The sequence below is a fragment of the Ornithodoros turicata genome, chromosome 2 (genome assembly GCF_037126465.1).
Source record: "Ornithodoros turicata isolate Travis chromosome 2, ASM3712646v1, whole genome shotgun sequence".
NCBI lineage: Eukaryota > Metazoa > Arthropoda > Arachnida > Ixodida > Argasidae > Ornithodoros > Ornithodoros turicata.
The window spans coordinates 100,042,236-100,065,366 of NC_088202.1; the positions used below are offsets into that span (position 1 = coordinate 100,042,236).

The window sequence follows — 23,131 nt, forward strand, 5'->3', positions numbered from 1 at the left end:
GTTTTCCCTGATGAGATGGCGGGCTTCCGTCGACACCGTAGCTCAGTTGACTCCCTTATGGACCTTGTGACTGCTGTTGAATTCGCCAAGAGCAGCAAGAGGATTGTCGAGGCTGTTTTCCTTCATGTCAAACGTGCGTATGATACGGTCAGTCACACTTATGTTTTGCACACCCTCCTCCGGGCTAGAGTATCTCGCAGACTTTTCGTCACGGTGGCTGACTTCTTGTCCAACAGAACAATTTTCGTCCGCACTCGGGACGGTGACACACAAAAAACCGAAAAGTCCCATTCTCTTCAATTTGGCTATGGCTGATCTCAAGCGTTGTGTTCATCGCAAAGTTCAGCTCTCTGTATATGCAGACGATGTGTGCGTTTGGACAGCTGTTAAATCAAGCTCAGCGATTCAACGCCGCCTTCAAAACTCGTTGGATGCGGTTCAGCAGTACTTCACCAAGGCCGGTATGGACATCTCGGCTGAGAAGACAGTTGTGCTCCCATTCATGCGGAAACGTATGAGCGCCTTCCCCCTTTTGCTAGGCAATAATACACTCAGCCAAGTGAAGTGACATAAATTCCTAGGTGTTATCTTGGATGCCAATCTCTCGTGGAGCGCCCATATCAGGTACCTGGAAGCGAAAGTTCAACGCTGGAGCAATCCCATTCCCCATTTCGCTGGGGCTGCATGGCCAGGAATCGCTCCTATCGATTCATGGGGCATTGGTTCGGGGAACCATTCTGTACAGCCCACCGGTCTTACACGGCATCTCAAGAACTTCTGAACAAAGACTTTGATGTATGTTGGCCAGAAGCTTGAGTATCTGCCTCGGTGTATCCCGCGCCGCTGAAACGCGCATAGCGGTGGCAGAGGCCCGAGAGCTGCCAGTAGAGGTCTTACGTATCAGAGAAACTGTGCGCCATTATCTACGCCTCGTCGCGGAACACCGCCGTCACCCGTTGATTTCGAAGCTCAAAAAGCGGAGGCACAGCAACATTTCTCGCTGCATCGCTGCTGTAAAGCCGTTTGCTACTGGTCTTTGTTGGCAGATCAATCGTCCCCATCAGGTCCCCTCTGTGGGTCTTTTCGACACCTTCAATCTCTACTACCATTCCTGGGCTCAAGAACAAGAAGGATCACGTTGCAGCACCACCCGTGTGTAAACAAATTGCGCTAGACATGATGCAGTGCCGTTACCCTTTGCACACTGCAGTATTCCCAGATGGGTCGACCAACTCACACAGCTCTACTGCTGCCTTTACAATTCCGACTGTGTCGTCGTGCCACACATACCGTCTCTCGCACCGCACCTCATCCACGTCTGCAGAGTTGCATGCCATTTTGTTCTCCCTCAAACACATTCCATCCGTCGATATCAGCAGCTGGGTGCGACTCCAGGGCAGCTTTTCGGTGTATAGCGAACATGGGTATTCGTGGATCACTGGCGCCAGTGGTTGTGGAAATACTGGAGGAACTAAGTCGTCTTAAGATGAACGGGCACCCTATCTACTTCCAGTGGGTTCCTGCGCACTGCGGCATCCGCGGCAATGAAGATGCTGACGGGGATGTAGCAGTTGCGTATCATTCCCGATCAAGCGTGCGGATTACCCTCCCCAAAGGCGACAGGCGAACCTTCCTCAATGATGTGGTGAGGCCTCTCGCACATGCGCAATGGTCCCGTAACATTCCATCAAGAGTTCTTATGCGTGACGTGGACCCTGACATTTGCTTCGCCATGCCTTCCCCTGTGCCTCGCCATTTTGCATCGCTGGTGCACAGGCTTCGTGCCGAGGTTGCATTCACCCCCTATTTCGAGCATGTGATTGGCCGCTCCGACTCTATGCTCTGCTCTCGCTGTGTTGTTTTGGCGGATACCAAGCATGTGCTACTCGACTGCCATCTTTACACCTCCCAAAGAGCAGCTCCTGCAGTGTCACCTGCAATCGATCGCGGCCGCACCATTCAATTGGCAACCATCCTCGGCCCTTCGCCTAACCAGATCGACCATTGCCAAGCTCTCGAGTACTTCCAGATTTTTCTCCGACACACCGGTCTCCTCTCTACCCTATGATGTACCTATGTGCTGGGTGTGTGTTTTTGTGTGTTGTGTGTTTGCCTAGCGTTCTGTTGATGTCTCACTGTCTCCACTGACCGTCGACCCCCATTCAGCGTCGTTCATCACCTCATCATCAGGACACATTTCATCCTGCCCATTGTGCCTTGGGGTAGTGGGCCGCACCTCATGTGGCGAATTTTCTCATTCATCATCATTAATTTATCTGTTGTTGTTGTTGGCCTTCCTTGCTCTCTAAATATTCTGTAGGAAGGGCATCGAGCATAAAGTATGACGAGAAACCTCTCGTGTCCCGTCCTTCTCCATGCACCCTGTGCTTACCGATGAATGTTCAAGATGTACATGCACCAGCTATACCCCGGCTCACTACGGCAGTTCCGTTTACTTCACGGCTTTACGGGGGAATGTCCGGCAATGACCGGCAGTACACCTTGGTCTTAGTACGCATACATTGAATAGCATACATGCGAATGCTTGCGCCGGCTGTGATGGGTGTAGTCTTCTTTGCTTTCCGGCCGTCGTTTAGGACGGACGAATGGCACTTGTGTACAGTTTCTTCTTTAGTTGGTTCAGGACACAAAAATCCTCCCTATCCCCCCTTTTGTTGTCGCTATTTATGCGTACACACATTGTGCGGAGCGCATGCTAACACGAAAGAAAAACAAAGTTATCGTGAAGCAGGAACCTCGTAGTTGAGCGTTGCAGCGGAGCGATACACGAAAAGTATGTGCAATGTGTGTATACAGCAGTCTACCATCCCTTTTTCGCTAGAGAGCATGTAAGGTCATCCTTTTGTCGTTTCCTAAGATACAGCTGTATATAAAGGAAGAGAAACGTGGAAGTTTATTTTCTTTAAGCCTCGCGTATAGATATCCGCAAAGTATACACGCAGGCACGGACGTTCGATAGGCTGAGAGGGGACGACATGACAACGGAACAGATAGAGACTCCTTTGTAATCGGGAGCTTTCCGGCTTTAGAGTCAATACTATCCATCGTTCAAATGACGTTTTTTCTTTCCCCCTTTTTATCGGTAGAGCAGCCGTCTTCGAGAAAGAAACGCAGAGCTTTGTGTCATGTTGTCACAAGAAAAAAAAAAAAAAAAAGCCCCGAGGCTAACTTGACGTGCTACGTCCTGTTTGTTCCCAGGAAGGCCGAACACTCCCTCTCGATTACATCGTTTACTGTCGAACATGAACTTTTTTGTTCTTTCAACCACGATTTCGATATCTTAAGTCCAGTTGCTGCTGTATCATCAGCATTCGGCTTTACCTTCTTGTTGTGGGGCTGTTGGATATCGTGTAGAAAACGGAAACATCTCCAAACTGTGTTCTCTTGTTGCGTGCCTCTGTCTCTTTGAGCAGCTCTCAGCTGTTTTGTTGAGTTCTGACAAGACAGCAGGTGCGGAAGTGTTAAACCGGGTTACTCATCTACATTACAGGCGGTTAACTAAGTTACTTGGAGCATGAAGAGACTTCTGAAGGGCCAGTAACATCCGCAGGTAGCGACCTTTCGTACATAGAGTCGGCGGGAGAGAAGGGCATCTATACTTCATTGCATTAATTTCTGCACTTGTAACGAAACGGAAGATGACCGTGCCGTGGCTGCGCCGACAGTGCTGTGGCAGTGCCATCTCGCAAGAGCTACGGCACACGATACACCACTCTAAAAACGGAACTTCACAGCGACGCTCCGAGCGGAGTGGAGTGACGTTGATATTGAGCGGTCTGCCTGCCGTAAAAATCGAAGAAAGCGCGAGAAAACAAAGCGATCCTATATAGTCACTCGGGAGATCTAGTCTTTGGAGGCCAACCGGGTCCTGGTCACGGGCAAATGACTACGAGACGCTCAGAAGCGACCGTTATTCAGCACGATATCGTTCCCATTCCTGATTTGCAGAAAATGGGAAACGTACGTTTTCTTCGGGTAAGTTGGCCACGCGTTATAGTTGCGGCATAAAGGGTTCTAGCTTTCTCCTTAGACCAGAGGCCATCATTGTATCATTCGGCGCAATGATTGGCACACAACGCGTTGTGCGGTGAATTTCTGTTGTGCGGGTGGGTTTTCCTGGGTTTTCCTCAGACGCTTTCAGACATATGTCGGCACAGTTCCATCAGAAGCCGGCCCATGACGCTCATTACACAAGGGCGTTAGTCGTGACGTTGCCCATCGCTGTGAGGCCGACAACGGCGACCCTTCCACCACCACCACCACCACCACCATCTGTTCTGCGGCGAGCCCTTTCACTACCACTACCACCACCACCACCACCTGTGCTGCCCACTTGCGTGTGGTCAGCAACGGCGAGGCCCCCCACCCTTCCCTCCCACCACCCCGCTGTTTTTAGTCTTGAAATAAGACTCGCAGGATACGAGAGAGGGGGACATCAAAAGTGGCATGTCTAGGAATCCTACAGACCTGCTGCATAAGGAACGGGGGCCTGCCCATCACCAGGTGACAGCGTTGCGCGCTCTTGTGGACTTCCTTGCCGCTTCGAACCTGCTTGACACACTGTGACAACTTCTGTGACACTGTGTTCACACGGTATATGACATTGTGAGCCACTGAGTGTTTCTCGGTGCCTAAGGTCTCCCCCTTTCCTTTCCCCCGTTTTCCTTTATACCTTTCTCCTGCTTCACCCACTCTACCTCTTTCCTGTTTCCTGTTTTTGTTTGTTTGTTTATTTGTTCTTCTCTTTTTTCTGTCTCTATTTTTTCACCCACAAACGCGTTTTGGAGTAACCAGTTGTGACTGGGTCGGGACTAACCTCTCCATATTTTTTCTTTCTTTTCCAATCCAATCCAATCCAATCCAATCCAGGAACGGGGGAGGGCATTTTTATAACAGTATGCTGTGTATGGCATATACTATGAAAAACACCGGAGGCACAGTACAAAGCAGGATACTGAAGACTGAAGGAGCGAGGCTGCAACATAGGCGACATGTATTAAGAAGGCCACCAGAACTTGTGTCACATGAGATGTGGGCTGCGGTTCCCAAGAAACGTAATAGAGGACCGAGGACCGAGTACAGTTCATTGCGACTTCCGTGGTTGATAGAAGAAGCCGACAAGTGTATCGGTGTTTCTCTGTGCAAGGCGTGCTTTTTTTTTTTTTTTGTCATTTACAGAATTTTTATAATAGAACTATGATAGCTACATAGATGCGGTTTTCACAGACGGGATATGGGGTCAGGAGGACATCCTGTCGGAAAGAGGTATGTAACTACTGAATGATTAATTACCGTAAAATCATTAATTAGATGGTTTAGGGGAAATGCGACATAGCAGAATTGAAACCAGTCATTATTTAAATCCACTTTTTTTTTTCAAAACTCCTGAAATTAATACGTACTTTGATATATAATAAATCGCTAAATTTTGCTTTGCAAATCAGCCGAAACCACGCGCTCCTGGAGCACAAAAGGAACGACGGGCTTTTGCGTCGCTTGGCCACGTGTTTTGTAGCGATGGAGCTGATGGGAGTAGGCTCTGACGTGATAGGTGGATGGTTTCGACCCAGATAAGCCGAAGTTCATGTCGTTTCTGCGCTCGAGAAGCGCGTATTCCTGTTTTTGATTAATTTGCTTATCAAAATTTGGCGATTTATATATCAAAGTACGTGCTCGTTTCGGGATTTTAAAAAAAGAGAGTCTGGATTCCAATAATTGTTGCCTCTAATCGTGCTGTCTCGCGTTTTCCCGAGAACATATAATTGAAAGGCTAATTAATGAATTTTAGGTATATAGTTAGCCGTCCAGCAGTTACATGCGCGCTTTCCCGCAGGATGCCCGCCTTGCCGCATAACCCGCCTGTAAAAATGGCATCAGTGCTGCTCCCATACACTTTTAACAAATAAAAATCTAAACGATAAAAAATGTGTTTTTCTTTTATATATCTGATCTGTATCGATATCTTGCAGATCCAGCTCTGCTGCCCAGTGACACTGCTAAGAGGAGTGGTCCAGGTGGAAACACTGTGGTGTACAAATGTACATTACGATGACGCGATCAACAACAACAGATAAATTGATTATGACGAATGGAAAAAGTAAAAGTGTAAATGGCTTCAAACTTTGCGTCAGTGGTAGGTACGTTTAAAGGTACCTTATAAGCAGTAGAGGTGCACTCTCAGAAGATTTATTGATTCGATAGCCCTCTGTACTCTTGCGTCACAATTTTCGTCCCGATTGCGCTCAGAGTGTTTTAGAAAATTAAAATCGAAAATTACTGGCAACACTGTGGCGAAGTGGTCACCATCTGCGCATTCCTCATCGAGTGCGGCGGCAAAACTACATTGCATGGGGACAACACTGGGTCTAACGCGAAAGAAGTTGGCTACTTCGGCTACGTAGCAATCAGGAGCAGCATGTCAGTCGGAAACGTAGATCACTGTTGCTTGACGAATTGAGGATTACTTGCCACCAGACGTCGCCCCCAGCTGTTTTATGTTCCGTTAATTTTGCGAGCAAATTAAAACTACGTGGCGTTCTCTGTCATATGTATAGCTTGCTGTGCTGGGTTTACAAGCAACAAGCTGTTAAACTACGCCGCGAACATAAACTGCCTGTCAGGTTTTTTACGATACCTTTAACGCCATTAATGGGTTAACTGATATAGATGTTGTTTTCTTTTAATAGCCTTTCTCTAAATAGTTTTAGCGTGGGCGTAAGATGTGCCATGTGAGTACACAATCGTATTACTGCGGGTTTGTCAACGGTCTAGTGCGTGCCTTTCTGTAATCACGTTCGGATTCAGACTCCTAAGTACTACATGTAAAAGAACTAAACATTTTAGTACCCTTCGCTGTTGAAGCAATATTTGGGCTGAAGAAAATGTATAAGGAAGATACATGTTGAATATAGGAGCATCATGTAATGACGAAATATTTCACGTATCTCCAAAATCAACATTTTAGTGCATTTCTGACTGTTTCGCATAGTAACTTAAGCTAGTATTTTGTGGACGGATACAGCTACTCAAAATATTATTTTTGTATTTTGAATAGTTTAGAAACGGCAAGCGATAGTCAAGGACTTCCTTTTTGGTGAAAATCATTTAGACATCGACCAAGCGCTGAGGAGCGCGAGGCTCATTTCCATACGCTCGTTAATTAAATAAAATCCCAAGTTTTAAGATTTACTTCGCGTGCTTTCGGCACCTTTCTCGTACTTGTCGAAGTTCCTGTGAAAAATATTCAAGGAAAACCTGCGACGAGACTTTGTGATTTTTTCGAGTAATTGATTGGTTTCGGTTTACATAATTCTTGTGCGGTTCAGCGTACCAATGCGCCCTCTCACTCAGCTCTCCGGCTCTCGATTACATGTTCATCCGCCTGCTTGACACACGGTTGAAACGGAAGATAAGGAATAGCCAGAAGGGACGATTCGGTATTCCTTCTTCTGTACCTGGCTGGTACGCAGCGCTCGCAGTGCTGTCGTTCGGTAGGTGAGATAGTGTGCTTTTATCTTGATGACGACGAATGCACAACGAGCGCTGTGTATCAGTCGGGGGTAGACAACTGATACCGAATCGTCCCTTCCGTCTGGTTTTCCGTCACCCCCGTGTGTGAACCAGGCGAATCACCCATAATTGACAGTCGAATAGTTAAATTAAACAGCGCATTGCTACTTTGCTCCACGCAAGAATTATGTGAACCGAAACCAATTAATTACTCGAAAAAACTCACTAAGTATGGATACGATCTTTTTTCTTGAATACTTTTGCTGAGAGGGGTGCTGAAAGCGTTCGGATTAAACTTGAAAAGTTTGAATTTTCATTTAATTGATGAGCGTTTGCAAATGCACCGCCCTTCCCCAATGTCTCAATGATGTTTACGAAAAGAAAGTGTAACTTAAATTCTGACTCATCCGATGAAGGAAACTTGGGAAGCGATTTCGTTTTTAGACAAATGCAGCAGGTCATATCATTTCCAGTGAATATTAATGCATACACGTTATGACGCCGTTGCAGCAACGCCCTCCTATCCACCGTCGAATTTTTCGCAACACTTGTTAAACCCTTTGCAAAACTATCTCTCTCTGCCTTTTGTGCTCCACCACAACGCTATAAAAAGAACTAGAGAGTCAGAACCTATACGAATAACCAAAAAAAACACTGATGAACAACAGGGGGCATCCGAGGAGCACGAGAGACCCCTCTATCTCAACTCTGCCACCTCACAGCACTCACGCGGCGTTCTTCCCTAGACTAGAGCGCGAATTTCCCTAACAGCGGGGAAGAGGCCGGATCTCGGGGCCGGTATCCATAGTGACGCGTCACGTGACACGCCGGGAGGGGCCCAAGTAGCGAGCGTTGTTCCCGTGGCTCGCTGTCAGCTGACGACCCACTAGCGGCACGGTGCGTCGGGACGTGCGTTTTATACAAGGCTCATAGCACTCTGTTGCTTCCACCCTTTGGGGACACTATGGCGATCGTGGTGCAAGCCAAGCCAACAGTAAGTGACACTTTTGAAGTTTCATACGACGATTCCTTTGTCCAGCGGCTGTCGCGTCTGTTACGACTCACGCAGCTTCATCGCTCGCTGCGGCCGAGGGGGGAATCTCTCATTCCGCTCTGTTGAACGCAGGCTGCTCTCGCTCGCCAAGCGTCGTTTTGTCATCATTTTTTTTATCACCGGACGTTGCGGGGAGAGAGCATGTATCAAATGAGGGAACCGGTTGCTGCGTTTTGTAAGGCAGCATCTATTGTGTCAGCCGTGACCGGGCACGCCGTATACCTGACGACACGTTTTAACGGATTATGTAGCGCGGCTTGCCGTGCCGAGCGCAGCACCGTCGACGAGCAGCGACGTAGCATGACGAGCAACGCTGTTGCATTTTCTGCCCATCATAACCGGCTTGCCGATGCTTCGTCCGTTATGAACCGGCGTCCCGGCCTCATGAGCCTGCCGCGTGGTGCTCATTGCGCGGCATTGTGTGACATCCCCGCGGGAAGAATAAACGCTAGCCAGCAAAGTCATTGTACGGTAGCACGAGCGATGAATGTCGCCCACTTTTGTCACAGCGGTAAATAAAGGAGACTAGTTATAGCGTCCTTTTAACGTGGAAAGTTAGCTGAGCTCACCGTGAACAGTATTGTTGAACGAGCGTCCATGATTTCTCGTCTGTTTAGCCGTTTCCTTGCGGTGATTGTGAGGTTTCTAACAAGACATATATCCCAAATGTTTGCGAGGAAATTCACTCATGAAAAAATATGGCCTTTGTTCAACGCTGTTGCAACTGACGCACCGAAACGTACAAGGACATAGACTCGCGAGACTCGAACTTGTTTTTTTACAAAAAGGTGATGGTGCTGAGTGATGACACTGACCCCGTAGGTTGATCTGTCATTTGTTCTGTTTGGAACAGTCGCACTCCCGAAAACAAGAAAAAAAAAAAAACGCCTGACTGGCATGCAAAAGGTAATGATAGATGTTGTCATTCTGTTGTTTTATATTTTGTTCACCTTGATTCGCGGAACAATCTGGGGGTGGAAATGGATACGGTGTATAACCGTAGTTTCCATACCCAACTCCAGGAATTTGCTCTGGATTGTCATCTTTGGAGGGTGTTGAGGTTCGATGGGGTATGACAGCTTTATCAGCTAGCTAATAACCTGTATATTCATACAAATTGGGTTGATATGATAACACTAGGGAGGGGTGTTTCAAGACCTTTTAGGGGGTGCTAAGGGTGCTGCGGTAACTCTTGCCCAACTGTAACATCACCCTGAACAAATACCCCAATGGGTTTACTCATAGGACCGTATAGGGCTCCGTATTTTCCATTTTATTTTTCCTTGCCCCAAACCAAACTATAAGTGCACATCTAATAATGACTGCTTTGTGATCGGCGTTAAAATGTACTGTAGACAGGTGACTCGTCGTCGGTATTGTATTGCTCATGGGCTTCATTTTCGTAGCATCTATCATAACCACATGTTAAGTTATAATTCGAAAATTTGGAAGACATCCGTTTCACGGAATCCCGAAACGTCATGGGTATTCCATTGTTTATCGCACTTACCAAGAAAAAGATATGTAAGAACGTCGTACGATTAACCCACGCAGTGCGGTGTCTTCCTTCGTTTTATTTTTCACCTATTTATTTATTTATGTATTTATTCGCGTTTCGTGATCTCGCAGAACTCTTGGAAAGCACCGCTGAGTGTATATTCAGTGACACGCATTTTTGTGCTCTAACTGAACACCCGTAACAAGGCTATTACTTTTTCCGGTTAAATGCCTTTCCCGGATTCGGGGGAAATCGGGTGTTATTGATATATTCAGGTGCCGTCGAGGTATATTTTTCTTTCTGTCCAGAAAGCGGCTTGCCGTTAAAGGTGCACATATCGGTCAAACATGCGTTCCTCACGAATTATAGTCCCAAGCACCACATGTTGTAACATGAATGTGCTTCACATAGTTTGTCGTTGCACTCAAATAATATTTGCATCAGACATACGTGCAGATTACTGCTAAATAGTGTACGCGATACATGATGCTGCATTGGAATTCGGAGAGGATTCAGGTTTAACCCCAAAAAGTTCCATCATAATTATAAACATGGTATCCCAGAAGTTGTGTCACGTAATAGTAATGCGCTAAGGTACTAGTATCATACGATGCTTTCAAAGTGCAATTCGACGTAAAATACTTGCTTTATTTCATGTCTAATTGAACTGGTGTAGCCGACTGTCTTCGCCACATCTCACATTTTATTTTTATATGCGCCAAACCAATCCATACGATGAGATGCTAAGCAATTCATGACTAGCAGGTACGAAGCACCAGAGCCCACCTCCACCAAAATGTTAGGCTGAGATAGGAAAGCTTCAGGTGCAGGTTTTGATGGAATCATTGTTCGCCCAATAATTAATCCCTTTGTGAATCCGCGGGATGTAGGTGATGAATATGGTGACCATGATGGTCCCGCCTCACGATGTATGGCGTTACGCGAAGATGAGGTGATTTGTTCTGCACAATATGTATTTAATGCACGTGTGTTATTTGGGGAATATCTATTATGCTTCTCACGCTACTCCACGCTAGATACTCCACGCGCGCAGGCACGCAACTAAAGCTGACAAAACTTAATTCTTTCTCTAAAGAGCCGTGTAAAAGGGAAAATTCAAAGGTGTTTGCGATTTGGCTTACAATACAATACCAATACAATGCCACCAGCAACTTTATTTAAGGTGATGAATGGGGAGTCTCATCGCCAGAGGCGATACTCTACCCCATTGCTGGTGGTGATGTGGGGGATGAAATAATGAGCCTCTTCACAATAAGGATCGAAGTCCGATTCTGTCCAGAAAGGTCAAAAGAGCTTTGAGCCCTCAGCAATTTTGATAGGGAGAAGGGACGTGGAAGGTTGGGGTATTCGATATTCTGACATGGTGATATAACAGCATCAACACAAACCAAAGACATGAAGAACAGCACACAGGGCGACTACTGTAAAAGAGGATAATCATATGTTACAGGAAAACAACAACAACACCCTCTTGTGTGTGTTACCTACTTACAACACACTACTTGTCTGCGTTTACTGAAGATACTTTATCTCTGCATCATGTTAATAGAGGGACGGGCTGCTAACACAAAGGTGCGAACCCTACTTCGCGATAATGCTTCATGCTTCTACGACTTCACATGAACCCTGGTCTTTGTAGGACGCGCACACAGAAGTGCTTTAAATAGAGGCGTACACTCACAATCTCTACGGTGCACGGGTAAGTGACCAGACGGAGTGCTGCATTTCATGGACGCCTGGCGTTCCCTTAGTCTTGTAATTATGCACCTTCCCGTCTGGCCAACGTATACCTCACCACACGTAGGAGGGATGTTGGATACGACGCGCTGTCGTCATTAAACAAAGTGAACTTTATGTTTGATGTTGCTAAGGGGGGCTCCTGTTGGCCGGTAAACCCTTCCGCACAACCGTTCCAATTTAACAGGCGCTGACAATAGTACGGGTATAGCGTACCTTTGCCAGGCCTTCTCGAAGTTGTGTGGCAGCGAATGGATGTAAGGGATTATAACTTGTTTTCCAGAAATCCTTTTTTTTTTTTTTTCTGTCTTCCCCTAAACTTAACAAGAAGTGTCTCGGCAACACTGCTTCAGGGTACCCTTAGTTTTGCAATTTATGCACTTGGTAGAGGAAGGCATCATTAACAGTATGAAACAGCATTAACAGTACGAAACGCTTGCGTTGAAGAAGAAACAGCCGCCATGATTTCTGATGTGATGCGCGTATAAGGCACTTAACGTGTGGTGATCAAATAGCGACAACTGTTGCTGAAATAAACAGCTGTTGTCTCTTACACGGGTCCCTTATTGAAATCCTTTGTTGCCTGCGTGGATGTGCGAAACTGTTCATAAAGAAGTAAACCGATAAAACAAAGTAATATTTCTTCAGGGCAGCTCAGCCTTTATTTGGTTATTTTGATCCAAAAGATGCTTCGACTTCTGTGGTTCGGCACAAGTAATCTGTGTCAACGGGCCTCGGGTATCGCATTTCAAGGATTAAGAGACATGATGTGCTGTGGCAGAATAGTTGAGTCGTGTATGAGTATCGTTAGTGTCTATTTAAGATTATGTGATACGACGAGTAACAGAATAACAGTCAAATTTAGTGCTTTGCGCATATAAATACAGAGGCTCATTTTAGCACACTGTTAATGACACAGAGTGTCATTATTGCTGCTCACTGACGTTTCACAGATGGTCATTAAAGCAGAGATAAAGCTCAGGACGGAACGCATCTATAATTGTCTACGGCGGCACAAACCAATAACGTGTATGAGAGGCATTTTGCAATCGATGACTATCGAACGATCAATGACTCACAGAAAAGCATAGATACATGCGTTGCATGCAGGATACATATCGTCGTTCTGTATTGACACAGCGGTGGCAAATGGCAGTTTGCAAATACCACGTATTATCATTGCCATGCGGGCACCTTGACCCCTGTACAGGCAAAGTTCGTTAGCGTAGCTAACGCGTAATAATAACCGTGACCCATGTCACATGCAAAGGTGGTCTGCGTCCTGCGATTGACTTTGGTTCACTGCGCAAAATAATGGTTAATATGTGGAGTGGAAATAAACACGTAGTAATTTGAGAAAGACAGACAAGTTTACTTCAGTACAAAAGGACTCTCCGGGCGTGGAAGGGCAACGGACGTGTTTTCGTTACCGTCTCCATTTTTGTTACTCGGATGTTTCCGTTTCCGGTACCAGTATTTCAATTTGATTTCCATCACTGTTCCTGCTATAGAGTGGCACTTATGGAGCTGCGAGTGGACGTCCACTTCTGTCAGTCAGAGATACTTTTGACTAAGTGGTGCTTTACGGTACATAGCGGGTACACACAACACAAGTACAAGTATTTGCGCTTCGGGGAAATCTTACATCTTTGGAGATTCGAAAGAAACCCCGAAGAAAAGTGCTTCATCCCGTAGAGCGCCCTGCTAAAAATGCCGAGTCCTGCAGCTCCGGGGGTGATCGGACCTCTATTCAGGGTCGCACACTCAGCCGGTCGCTACCAGTAGTATACAGACCTGCCGGCCTTTGCGTGTACGTGCACCAGGGGATACGCTGCCTGGGACGAGCGAACGACGAGTGCATGATGCGTCGCGTTTCCCATTCTGTCGCGTGCTATTCACGGCATGCATTACAGGGAATAGTCATTAAGAAAAGAAAAGAAAGAAGGAAACAGGTAAAAAGTCAGTCATGTCGTCGCATAAGAGTTTTAGTCGTTACTCTAGTTCGGTACCAGCCGGTCGTTTTCATTTCAGGTAACGAAGGAACGTGGAAGGAAGTTGTTTCCATCTTCATTACCACTACCAGCTCCAGCTTTTCTAATGCGCGATTTCTGTTTCCGTTGCCATTACCGTCCCCGTACCTTGGTTCTGGCCGCCCGCCACAGCAGTTTCGAACTAAACGTTTTGTACACTCTAAACTTCTACACATGTACGTTCATAATACGTGCATTATTTTTGCCATTAGCTAGGTGATGTTATTGCGCAGCGGATAGTACAAAGGATATCACGGATTACTAATCGAAAGGGTACTTTTAAATCGATGAATGGAAGTTATGACGACTTAAGCACGACAAGTATATTGGGCAGGGAAACAGTCGCTAGCTAAATTCACTACCACTGCGACGAAACATGGCAAGCGCTTGACAGTTTGCTGAGCTTGACTCCAACCTGTTAGATATTGAAGTTAGAGAGCCATACTACGACAGGTATTAATATTTCATAACTCGACCTTTCGACCTTCTTGGTGTCATTGGTTAATGAAATGTTTGTGTGTAAAAGTGAGCAGTTCGCAGCCTTGTCCTCCCACAGTACTTGCGCTGTTATGGAACATAGTACAACTTAGAGACATGAAGGCAAACTCCTGTAGTGGAATGGAATTCAATCGTGAGAAGAAAATATGAAATTGAACTACTGTAGTAATAACAACCATTCACTCGTAACTTTCAGTGTCTGCGCAACAAATAGCAGCCGTTCACTAATTCTGATCGTGTAAACTACACAAAGATATATTATTTCCATACGCGGATGACATATTACTTTCATAAATAACACACATGTTGAAACAACACATTTCTTCATTTTTGACTAACACGTGTTCTTCTTGCAGCAAGATGTCCATTAGCCTATTGTCTAAATATTAGAAACGCCAGGCAGTACCACGAGGTGCCGGTACCGTCTTCCACGCGCAATAATTGCTGCCCGAAGGCTATTCTAGAGCGCTGTGCCATATTCCGGTCATGGATGGAAATCTTTCTGCAGACTTGCCACGGTCTACAATATGCGTTTGAGTTTACCCGGTCACGTAATGTTCGAGCCTCAGTTGGTCAATTACCCGGTAGTTCTCTTATGATACCCAATCACCACCCAACGTTATCGGTATTACGCTTGAATGTCCTCTCTCTCTTTCTCTCTTTCGGAAGACCACACCAGCGTGTCACTTTACTCATATTTCTCATTTATATTTCTGTATAGTTGAGTAATTTAACTATTCTCAGACAAATTTTTAGGACCACTGAGGTAGTTTTTTATATCCATGTTTCTTTTTTTTTGTTTCTTTTTTTTTTTTCGCCCGACGCCATGACAATAGGGCATGAGGCTGTTGCCTTGTTCTATTTTTGAGCGCCCAGCAATATACCTGGAGTAACCGAATCGGCGTTAGATCGAACTGTACCAGCGTGTAAATTTTACGTGTATAGTAAGTTCAAATAAAGTACTATTAAATTGAACATATCCTCGAATAACTGATGAATTGAAATTACGAAGAAACATGTACACTGTGGAATTGATTTTCTTAACTGAAAGTATTTTGTAAATTATTTTTCTGATGGTGTGTCGGTTGAAACGCTGTCAGTTAGGTATATCAATAATAAGATGCGAGTTGAGGCATTAGTGGCAGACACACACACCACAGAGCGTTTCGCACGTTACGAGGTATATTTGATCTGAGCTCACCTCTCTCGTACTGTCGTACGCTTTTTATGGCAATGGAGTTTCTTTTGTGTACCAGAATACATGCCTGTATCCTGCTGCACCCCGCTATGAAAGTCGCACCTACGTCGTGTTGTTTTGGAATAAACTCGAGGAGTTTGACCGGAGTCGTCAAGTTATCGATTTCATTTTAACCTTCAGCAACGAGTAAGTTTCAAAGTGTGCCCACTAGAATGTTTTCAGCTCTTTTGAGCTGTTCGCGGAATTGAATGGAATTAACAGAATCGCTAATTAATGCATTCTTTGAAGTATCTAGACAAATCGGATTTGTCAAGTTTACCAAATTTGGTCCGTCGTGTAGGGAAAAAAGAAAAAGAAAACTCACGGGAGCGTTAGGAGAGAGCGTGTTTTCTAATTTCCGATTAACTGTGATCCCTGTTCTGAATTACGTTGACAAATCGAACCTCCCAACGATACTACATTATCCTTAGTGAATGCGCTTTATGCATACTGCCGTGCACCACTAGAAGGCGAAAGCAGCCTTGTTTGAAGTGCCTTGCACGCGAGGTAAACATTACGCAAATTGTCATTGTTTTCTTCGTTTCCTGTTGGGCTTCACCGGTAATATCCTTAATGGCTTGTCAGTCAATGTCGTTGCGAGCGAAATTGTTTTCAGCGGCAGTTCATCGATTTTCGCCCGGTATCCCGAAATAACCGCGCGCACAGCAGCGTTTTCATAAGGTGGGCAACGTTTGCTTGGTCCGCAGGCGCACGCGCTTTGGGACGCCCGACGTCGTCCCTGCGCATGCAGGCATACGCGGAAAGCGAGCGGACACGAATCGAAGCTCAGCGCAGTAATTAGCCTGTTTGGAACAGAACTACCGATTAACAGACGCCACTGCAATTGCTCTCTCTTTTTATTTTTATTTTTTTTGCGTGTGTTAACTGGCATGTTTTGGCGCGTGCCATGTTTTATCTTTTGTCCATGCCATGTTGCCCGAAGGGAATCCCCCAGTGTTAACTAGCAGGATTTTGTCTCGATGAGAGCACGGCACCCCTCGACGCACTCTGTCTCGTGCTCTTGAATCCGAATTTTCCTGTCGCTTCCTCGCCTGTTGCCTCCCTCATTTTGGGCAATTTCTCACCAAATGCGATAAATTGACATATTTGCCTCGACGCTCGGGTGTCGTCCTCGCTCCTCAACGTTGGACATTTGTCCACATGCGACGAGGACGAGCGATGGGCACGTAGGGTGTTTTAGTGCATCGTACGCGACCAGTGGCTTGGCAGGTTAAGGCATCCCGCTCGTTGGTGGTACCAAAGGTCGTGCGGAAGACTGGGAGGTAGTGGGTTCGAATCCTACCACCGGCTGTGCTGTCTGACGTTTTTCCCGCGTTTTCAGCAGACTTTCAGGACGGATGTCGGCACATGCAGTTCCCCCTGAAGTCGGCCGAGGACGCATACTAATCCCTCCTGTACCCCACTCCTTCCTACTGTCCTCTCTCCATCTGTCCACATCTGTACGCCACTCATAGCCACAGCTTCGCGGCGCTAACACGGAATAAAAAAGAAAAAAAGAGGTGCATCGTAAGGGGGAAAAAATAAAGCTTGGAACGTTCTGTACGTCAGGAATAGCGTGGTGGTTCTGCGCAATGCGCGGAGCTCTCCTTATGTTTTGCGCGTGCGCAGAACCACCAACGCTATCGCTTACGTACGCAAAAGCGATAGCGTACGGCGCAGTACAACTCTATATCCTCTGCTGACGTTACCAGCGAGGTCGTGAGCCTTTGGATATGATACATGCAGCATACTTACCATTACTCGTTCATCGTTCTCGGTGGATCAGTTTGTAGCGCATCTGCCTACTGATCCAAGCTCGTCAGCAACTTGGTGGCAGGGTCGTTATATCCCTTTATATATCCGTTTATAAATTTAACGTCCCTTCTTCTCGAATTTAACGTCCATTCTGAGGTATCTTTTTGTTGATGCCAATTTTAGTGTTTTGTTTGACGCCTAACCATCTCGCACCAACATCCAATCCCCTCCCATATAGGGACGTAAGTGGCGCGCGCATCACAACGGTGACAACGATAATGCCGCACAACCTCTCAATAACGAACGTCGATTTAACGAAATCTTCTATTTAACGAAGAATTTCCGTCGCTCGAACGCGTCTCCATAGACGCCAATGTATTTTTGCGCTCGATTTAACGAAATATATTCGTTAGGTCGGCTCTATTTAACGAAGCCTCTGGCAACGAAAGCCGACGAAACCCTTCTGCACGTGTCTTTCCCTTTCACCACGAATGAGAGGAGAAACCATTGCCTTCTCCGTTGTCCTCACGCGAGTTTTCGTTGGTTACTGCGGTTGTCACGTGCTGTAGGCAGGCAGTAAGAGGAGCGTGTAGACATATGTGCCGCCGCCGCCGGTAATTTTCGGTACGCTGACGCCGTTGCGAAGCCTCTTCGCAACTGGTTTCGGACGCGAACACTCGCATTGCAGGCCTCTCGCAAAGTCTGATTTGCTTTTGTTGATGGCGATCACAGTAGGTTGCGGTTTTGTGCTGTTTTTGACTTGTTTTCGTTCGCGCCGCTGACGCCGCCGGTGGTAAAACATGCATGACGCCGCCGCCGGTCAAAGTTCCATCGGCGCAAACCGTCGACGTGATACCATTTCTCGTTCTTTTCGGTATTCAACGGCGATTTACTCTCGTTCTTTTCGGAATTTTTTTTCTTCTGTGTTTGTCAGCCGTCATGAGTGCAAGTGGACCAACCAAGAAACGTCGATACGCGAGCGCGCAGGAGGAAGCAGCAGAGGCCATCCGGAGTTACGAACGTTTCAAGCGATATTGTACATAAATTACGTTACCTAGCGTTATGTGGTGAATAACTCAATTTTGATAGTTTGATATTTGAGTCAAAACTTGATATTTTGTGCTCTTCATAGCTTGGTATCTGTTTTATGACAAATGGCGTTGTGTGGTACGCGCGGCGCAGGTGATGACTGCGGCCATGTTTTTTTTTTCTTTACTTCGCGTGTTCCATTTAACGAATTGCTTTATTTAACGAAAAAAAAAAAAGCCAGCATTTACAAATTCGTTTATACAGAGGTTCAACTAGAAACTAAAGTGTCCGAAAGCCCACGGGAAAAAAATCGACTAAATATAGTGCCGCACGGGCAGAACAAATTACATTATCCTTCTAATACCATTGGGGACACGAATGGCTTCATCCACGCCCGTCGTTCCACACGTCACTTTGTAATTACACTAAATCTCATGATGTCGATGCCGCCCGTTCACTATTCAACCAAAATTTACGCCCGTTCAATATCTTAAATTTATTAAACAGGTCGCAAGTGCATGTGATATTCTAAAACTTAACAACTTTTATTTTCATGCGGATAGGCTGTAATATGCCTTACTAACCTGGTCATGTAAAAGCTATTTGCCAAGTGGCACCCAATTCAAGACGAACAATATTACGGCGGATGTGAACGGCGCGCTCGGTCCTGCGTTGTCGCGGTCGAGGCGCTCACCCCGGTGAGCTTTTGCGATGCGCTCGCACATTCTGTGGTGCAACCGTACCGTTTCCTTTCGTTTTTCTTTTCTGCTTTGGGGTGTACCGTCTTTCTTTTTCTGGGGGTAGCAGAATTCGCTTGCGCGAATTCAACCTCCCCTTGTTATTTTACCAACCACCACCACCACCACCACGAACAATATTCCATCCGTTGCATCGAGCCTATATCGTACTCGTGTAACCTGAAATAATGAAATAAGCTTGTGCTGCACGGGACAAAGTGGTTTTGTGCAAGAATAAACCTGTTACTTTGCGCAGACAATGGGAGCGAGAGTAGGCATTTAATCGGTGGCGAATGAGTTGTGGAGCTCTCATTTAGCAGAAACTGTCATTCAAGCAAATGCCACTAAATATCTAAGTGCAGTACCGCACGAACGACATTAAGACGTAAGGGATTATGCACTTAATGTCATTTTTCGTGTCCGTATGGGAGGGACACGTTATTTTCCGCGAGGGACGTTAAATATGGTGTGCCGTGTGCTGACATTCTTGAACGCGATAGAGGAGCAAAATTATCCCCCGACCCGACCACTGTGGCGTCGCTCATGATCATGATTGTTTCACGGCTTCAAACCACGAAATATCTGTATTCGTGCACAGTTCTCAAAGTGTTTCAGGTCATCTTCATGACCCTGCCCAAGCAGCGCAATGTACTGAAAGTCGAGTGCAATAGGGGTGGACGGGTAGGTGGAAGGCCTTGAACAGACTCGTGAAACTAAAGAACATTGATAAGACACATACCGTCCACCCCTATTGCACTCGACTTTCAGTGCATTGTGCCGCTTGGGTGGCGAAGGCGAATGTCGTTGCAATTTGTAATACGTAATAATCAGTCATGGCCATACTCAGTGTAGACATGTTTAATCCTCTCAACAGCTCATCAGATAAAATGGGGCATTGGTAAGTCCGGAAGAAGGACAACGGTATCAATACATTATAATATCTGTGTATGCGTGCTGTGTTATCACGGGAACGATAGGTGCGGTCTATCGTGATATTCTGTAATGCTTCGTGGCAGTTGATCAAAAACTATCAATGTTGCGATTGCAGCAGGGGCCGAGAGGAGGCAGGTGCAAAATAATACATCTTGTGAACAGTGCCATGAGAATAGAGCACACACAAAGCAATACAGTATAACTGATCTGAAGATGCAGATTTTGCGTGCGAATTTTCTGAACTCGGCAGTTGTTGCGCTCAAGAAACGATGGAAGTGATGTTCATCACAGTATGTGCGGCGATACCGCCGTGTATAAAGCATGTGCCTCTGCGTCATGGAATCGTCTGTCATAGATTATTGTTGATTGTGTTAAAGACAAACTTGGTGTAAGGAACGCATTGGCGAAGCACACATGCTGTAGAGACCCATTTTCGGATGGAGAGGATCCTTACAATATCGTTAGATTTATTGGCATTTTTACCTTTGCGTAAATCAGCATGCTGCTATCAACGCTTCCCCGCAACCAGAGGCGGATCCAGGATTTTTCTGAGGCTGAAGTCCAGACTTGAACGGCACGCTATACATGCACTGTCTAACATCAATTCGAGCACATGGTGACGACAGCTTTTCTTTGTGTGTGTGAGAGTGTGTGTGTGTGTGTGACGGGGAGGGCGTCAGCAGCAGGGAAAAGTAACAGAATCTTTTTCGTTTCCGTTACCACCTCCGTTGCTGGCCCTTATTTGTTTGTTTAGGTTACCATCATTGTTGCTTTCGTGTCCGTTACGTTTCGTTTCGGTTTTCGGTACTGCCCCATCCCCGGCTTTTTGTTTTCCCTTCTTTCTTTTCCAAAAAAAGGAAATAAAAAGAAAGCGTAGCGACCGTGGCAGAACTTAGTCCCTCTACGTTCTGAAGTCTATTTTGAGGACTCCAGAGGACTTCCATGCACACAAGAGACAACGTTTTATTCAAAATACACATAGGTACGTGATTTTTGTGAACAGCTAATACGAACATGGTTTCCAGGAATGTTACTCACGCTTGCAAATTCCAAGTCACCATAAGCGTATAAGAACTATGCACATTCTGTTTACTGTATACTACTACTTATATGCTCCAGCTTGATAGTTCATTTTAGTTTTAGTTATTCAGGTAATTTTACTTTGCTTCATTGAGGTTTATCTCATAAATTTATCTACATGATACGGTAAAGAATTGCAATAATTCGGGACCTGCGGTACCCTAATTATTACGGTAAATTATTGTCGTTTCCGTTTCTGTTTCAGGGATTCTAAGTGTGCGATATCCGTTTCTGTTTCTGCTACCGTTTCTGTTACCTTTTGCCTGGTAAGCAGGACATCTGGACCCCCACCCTGAAGCCGCGCCCACCCCCAACAATTCGGTGCCAAATATGGACAGTCGATGAAGAAGGTGTTTTGCCTACTGCAGTCGACATCGCACATTACAAAGCTGCATCCCCATAATTGAAGCAAGAGGTCGTTTTCGCGAAATACTATATTGTATTTCCGGACTTTTAACACAGTGAGAGCTTCAGATTTTAGGTTTCGCAACTCACATGCACATATCGCGAACTTTTATCCGCACTAACGGGGAGGATCATCGCTTCACTGCAGCTGTTCTCGCGCAGCTGCTCTTCCCCACTTTTGAAAGCGCCCGCATCGAGAGCGTACTTCTTTTTCGTTTTTTATGCCTTTCACGTACGAGTCAAGAGTCGCACGCAAGGAGATAACCTTGTCCCTATACTGGAGTGCTCGCAACTAGCAGTGCAGCGGACCATTCACGACGTGACGTTCAATATTACGTTATACGTATATATGTATTCATTATTAGCACCGCGAAACAACTGTAGCCATGGGCTGCTGACAGACGTGGGCAGATGGAGGGAGGACGGTAGGAAGGAGTGGGAGAGAGAGAGGGGATTGGTATGGGTCCTGGTCCTACGTTATGGGGAACTGTATGCCAACATCCGTCTGAAAAGTCTGCCAGAAGAAGCACGGACAAACCTAAGACAGCACTGCCGGTGCAAGGACTGGAACACACCGGTACCCAGTTGTGGTGCGGTGACCTGTGAGGCAACCTATACGCGACAGCGGGTGGATTCGCAGTGTCTTCATTAGACGTAGACGGTAGAGCCCTCAGGTTTAGTGGGACAGTGGTTAGCGTAAGGAAGAGAGGTAGTAAGGTCGTGTGTAAAAATTGTTCAAATGGGCGGTACTTCAAAACAAATGCAATGTAACCAAGTTCTATAGGAGCCAGCAGTAGGGAACCGTAGCCGGAATCAGATGATGCGATAACATACGGATGCTGAAGCCATTCTCACGAGGTCCGAACGCTTCTTCACTTTTTTTTTCTTTTTTTTTCACACCGATTCGATCACCATTACGACAGCAGTCTTCAGCACGACCTTGGAAGTGCCACCAATTCACGAATGCTCGACGATGCAGCTGGTGAAGCGCGGTTGCTCTTAGGCCGTCACGTGTAGCCACTTGCATGCTTTTGTCCAACTACCGTCTCCATGTTTTCATCACAGCTATCCAATCCAGTAGCGAAATAGCGGAGAGGAGACATCGCGATCGCATGTGGCGAGGGATGAAACGAGTGTTTTCAAGCATATCTTGAAAACACGGTCAACTTGGGGAACCTTGCCGACGAATTTAGAAGGCGTTCCAGCACGGGATCCGAGAACTTGACCGGCGATAAAATGTGTTCTCGTACGTACCAAAAGATATCAAAAACAATTTTGGCGTTCCGGATTTAATTTCTAGGCAGGGTACGCGTGCAGTTATTTTGGAACCTGCGTTGTATACAGCGACTAAGATGGACTATATTTTCACGTCTGGTGTCATCTAGTTCACTTCAGTTGGTTTCCGGTTCAGCTTATGCTGCCGACTGTGCCTGAATGTGGACGTTGGAATTATTAACGTTGTTTGACGACACCCAACTTGCCAGAAGTGCGAGCTCTAGCTTCCACCAATTTTTCTTGCCAACCATGCATCGCGATATTCTAATATTCCTAATCGGTATCTCCCAATACGGAGACGAAAAATATATC

General features: G+C 46.1%; 1 protein-coding gene across 2 annotated transcripts in view; it reads left to right on the forward strand.

Annotated features, from left to right (window-relative positions):
- Nucleotides 1-23,131, forward strand: part of LOC135385833 (CUGBP Elav-like family member 4) — a 455,429-nt gene that overhangs the window by 217,606 nt on the left and 214,692 nt on the right. Inside the window, exon 1 of one of the 2 annotated variants that reach the window (XM_064615379.1) lies at nucleotides 8,388-8,524. The exons of the other annotated variant lie outside the window; for it this stretch is intronic. Within the exon in view, the coding sequence (XP_064471449.1) occupies nucleotides 8,495-8,524 (30 nt within the window). The 5' untranslated portion in view covers nucleotides 8,388-8,494. Of the gene's footprint in view, nucleotides 1-8,387; nucleotides 8,525-23,131 lie in introns of those variants that run through there. 2 annotated transcript variants of the gene reach the window in all.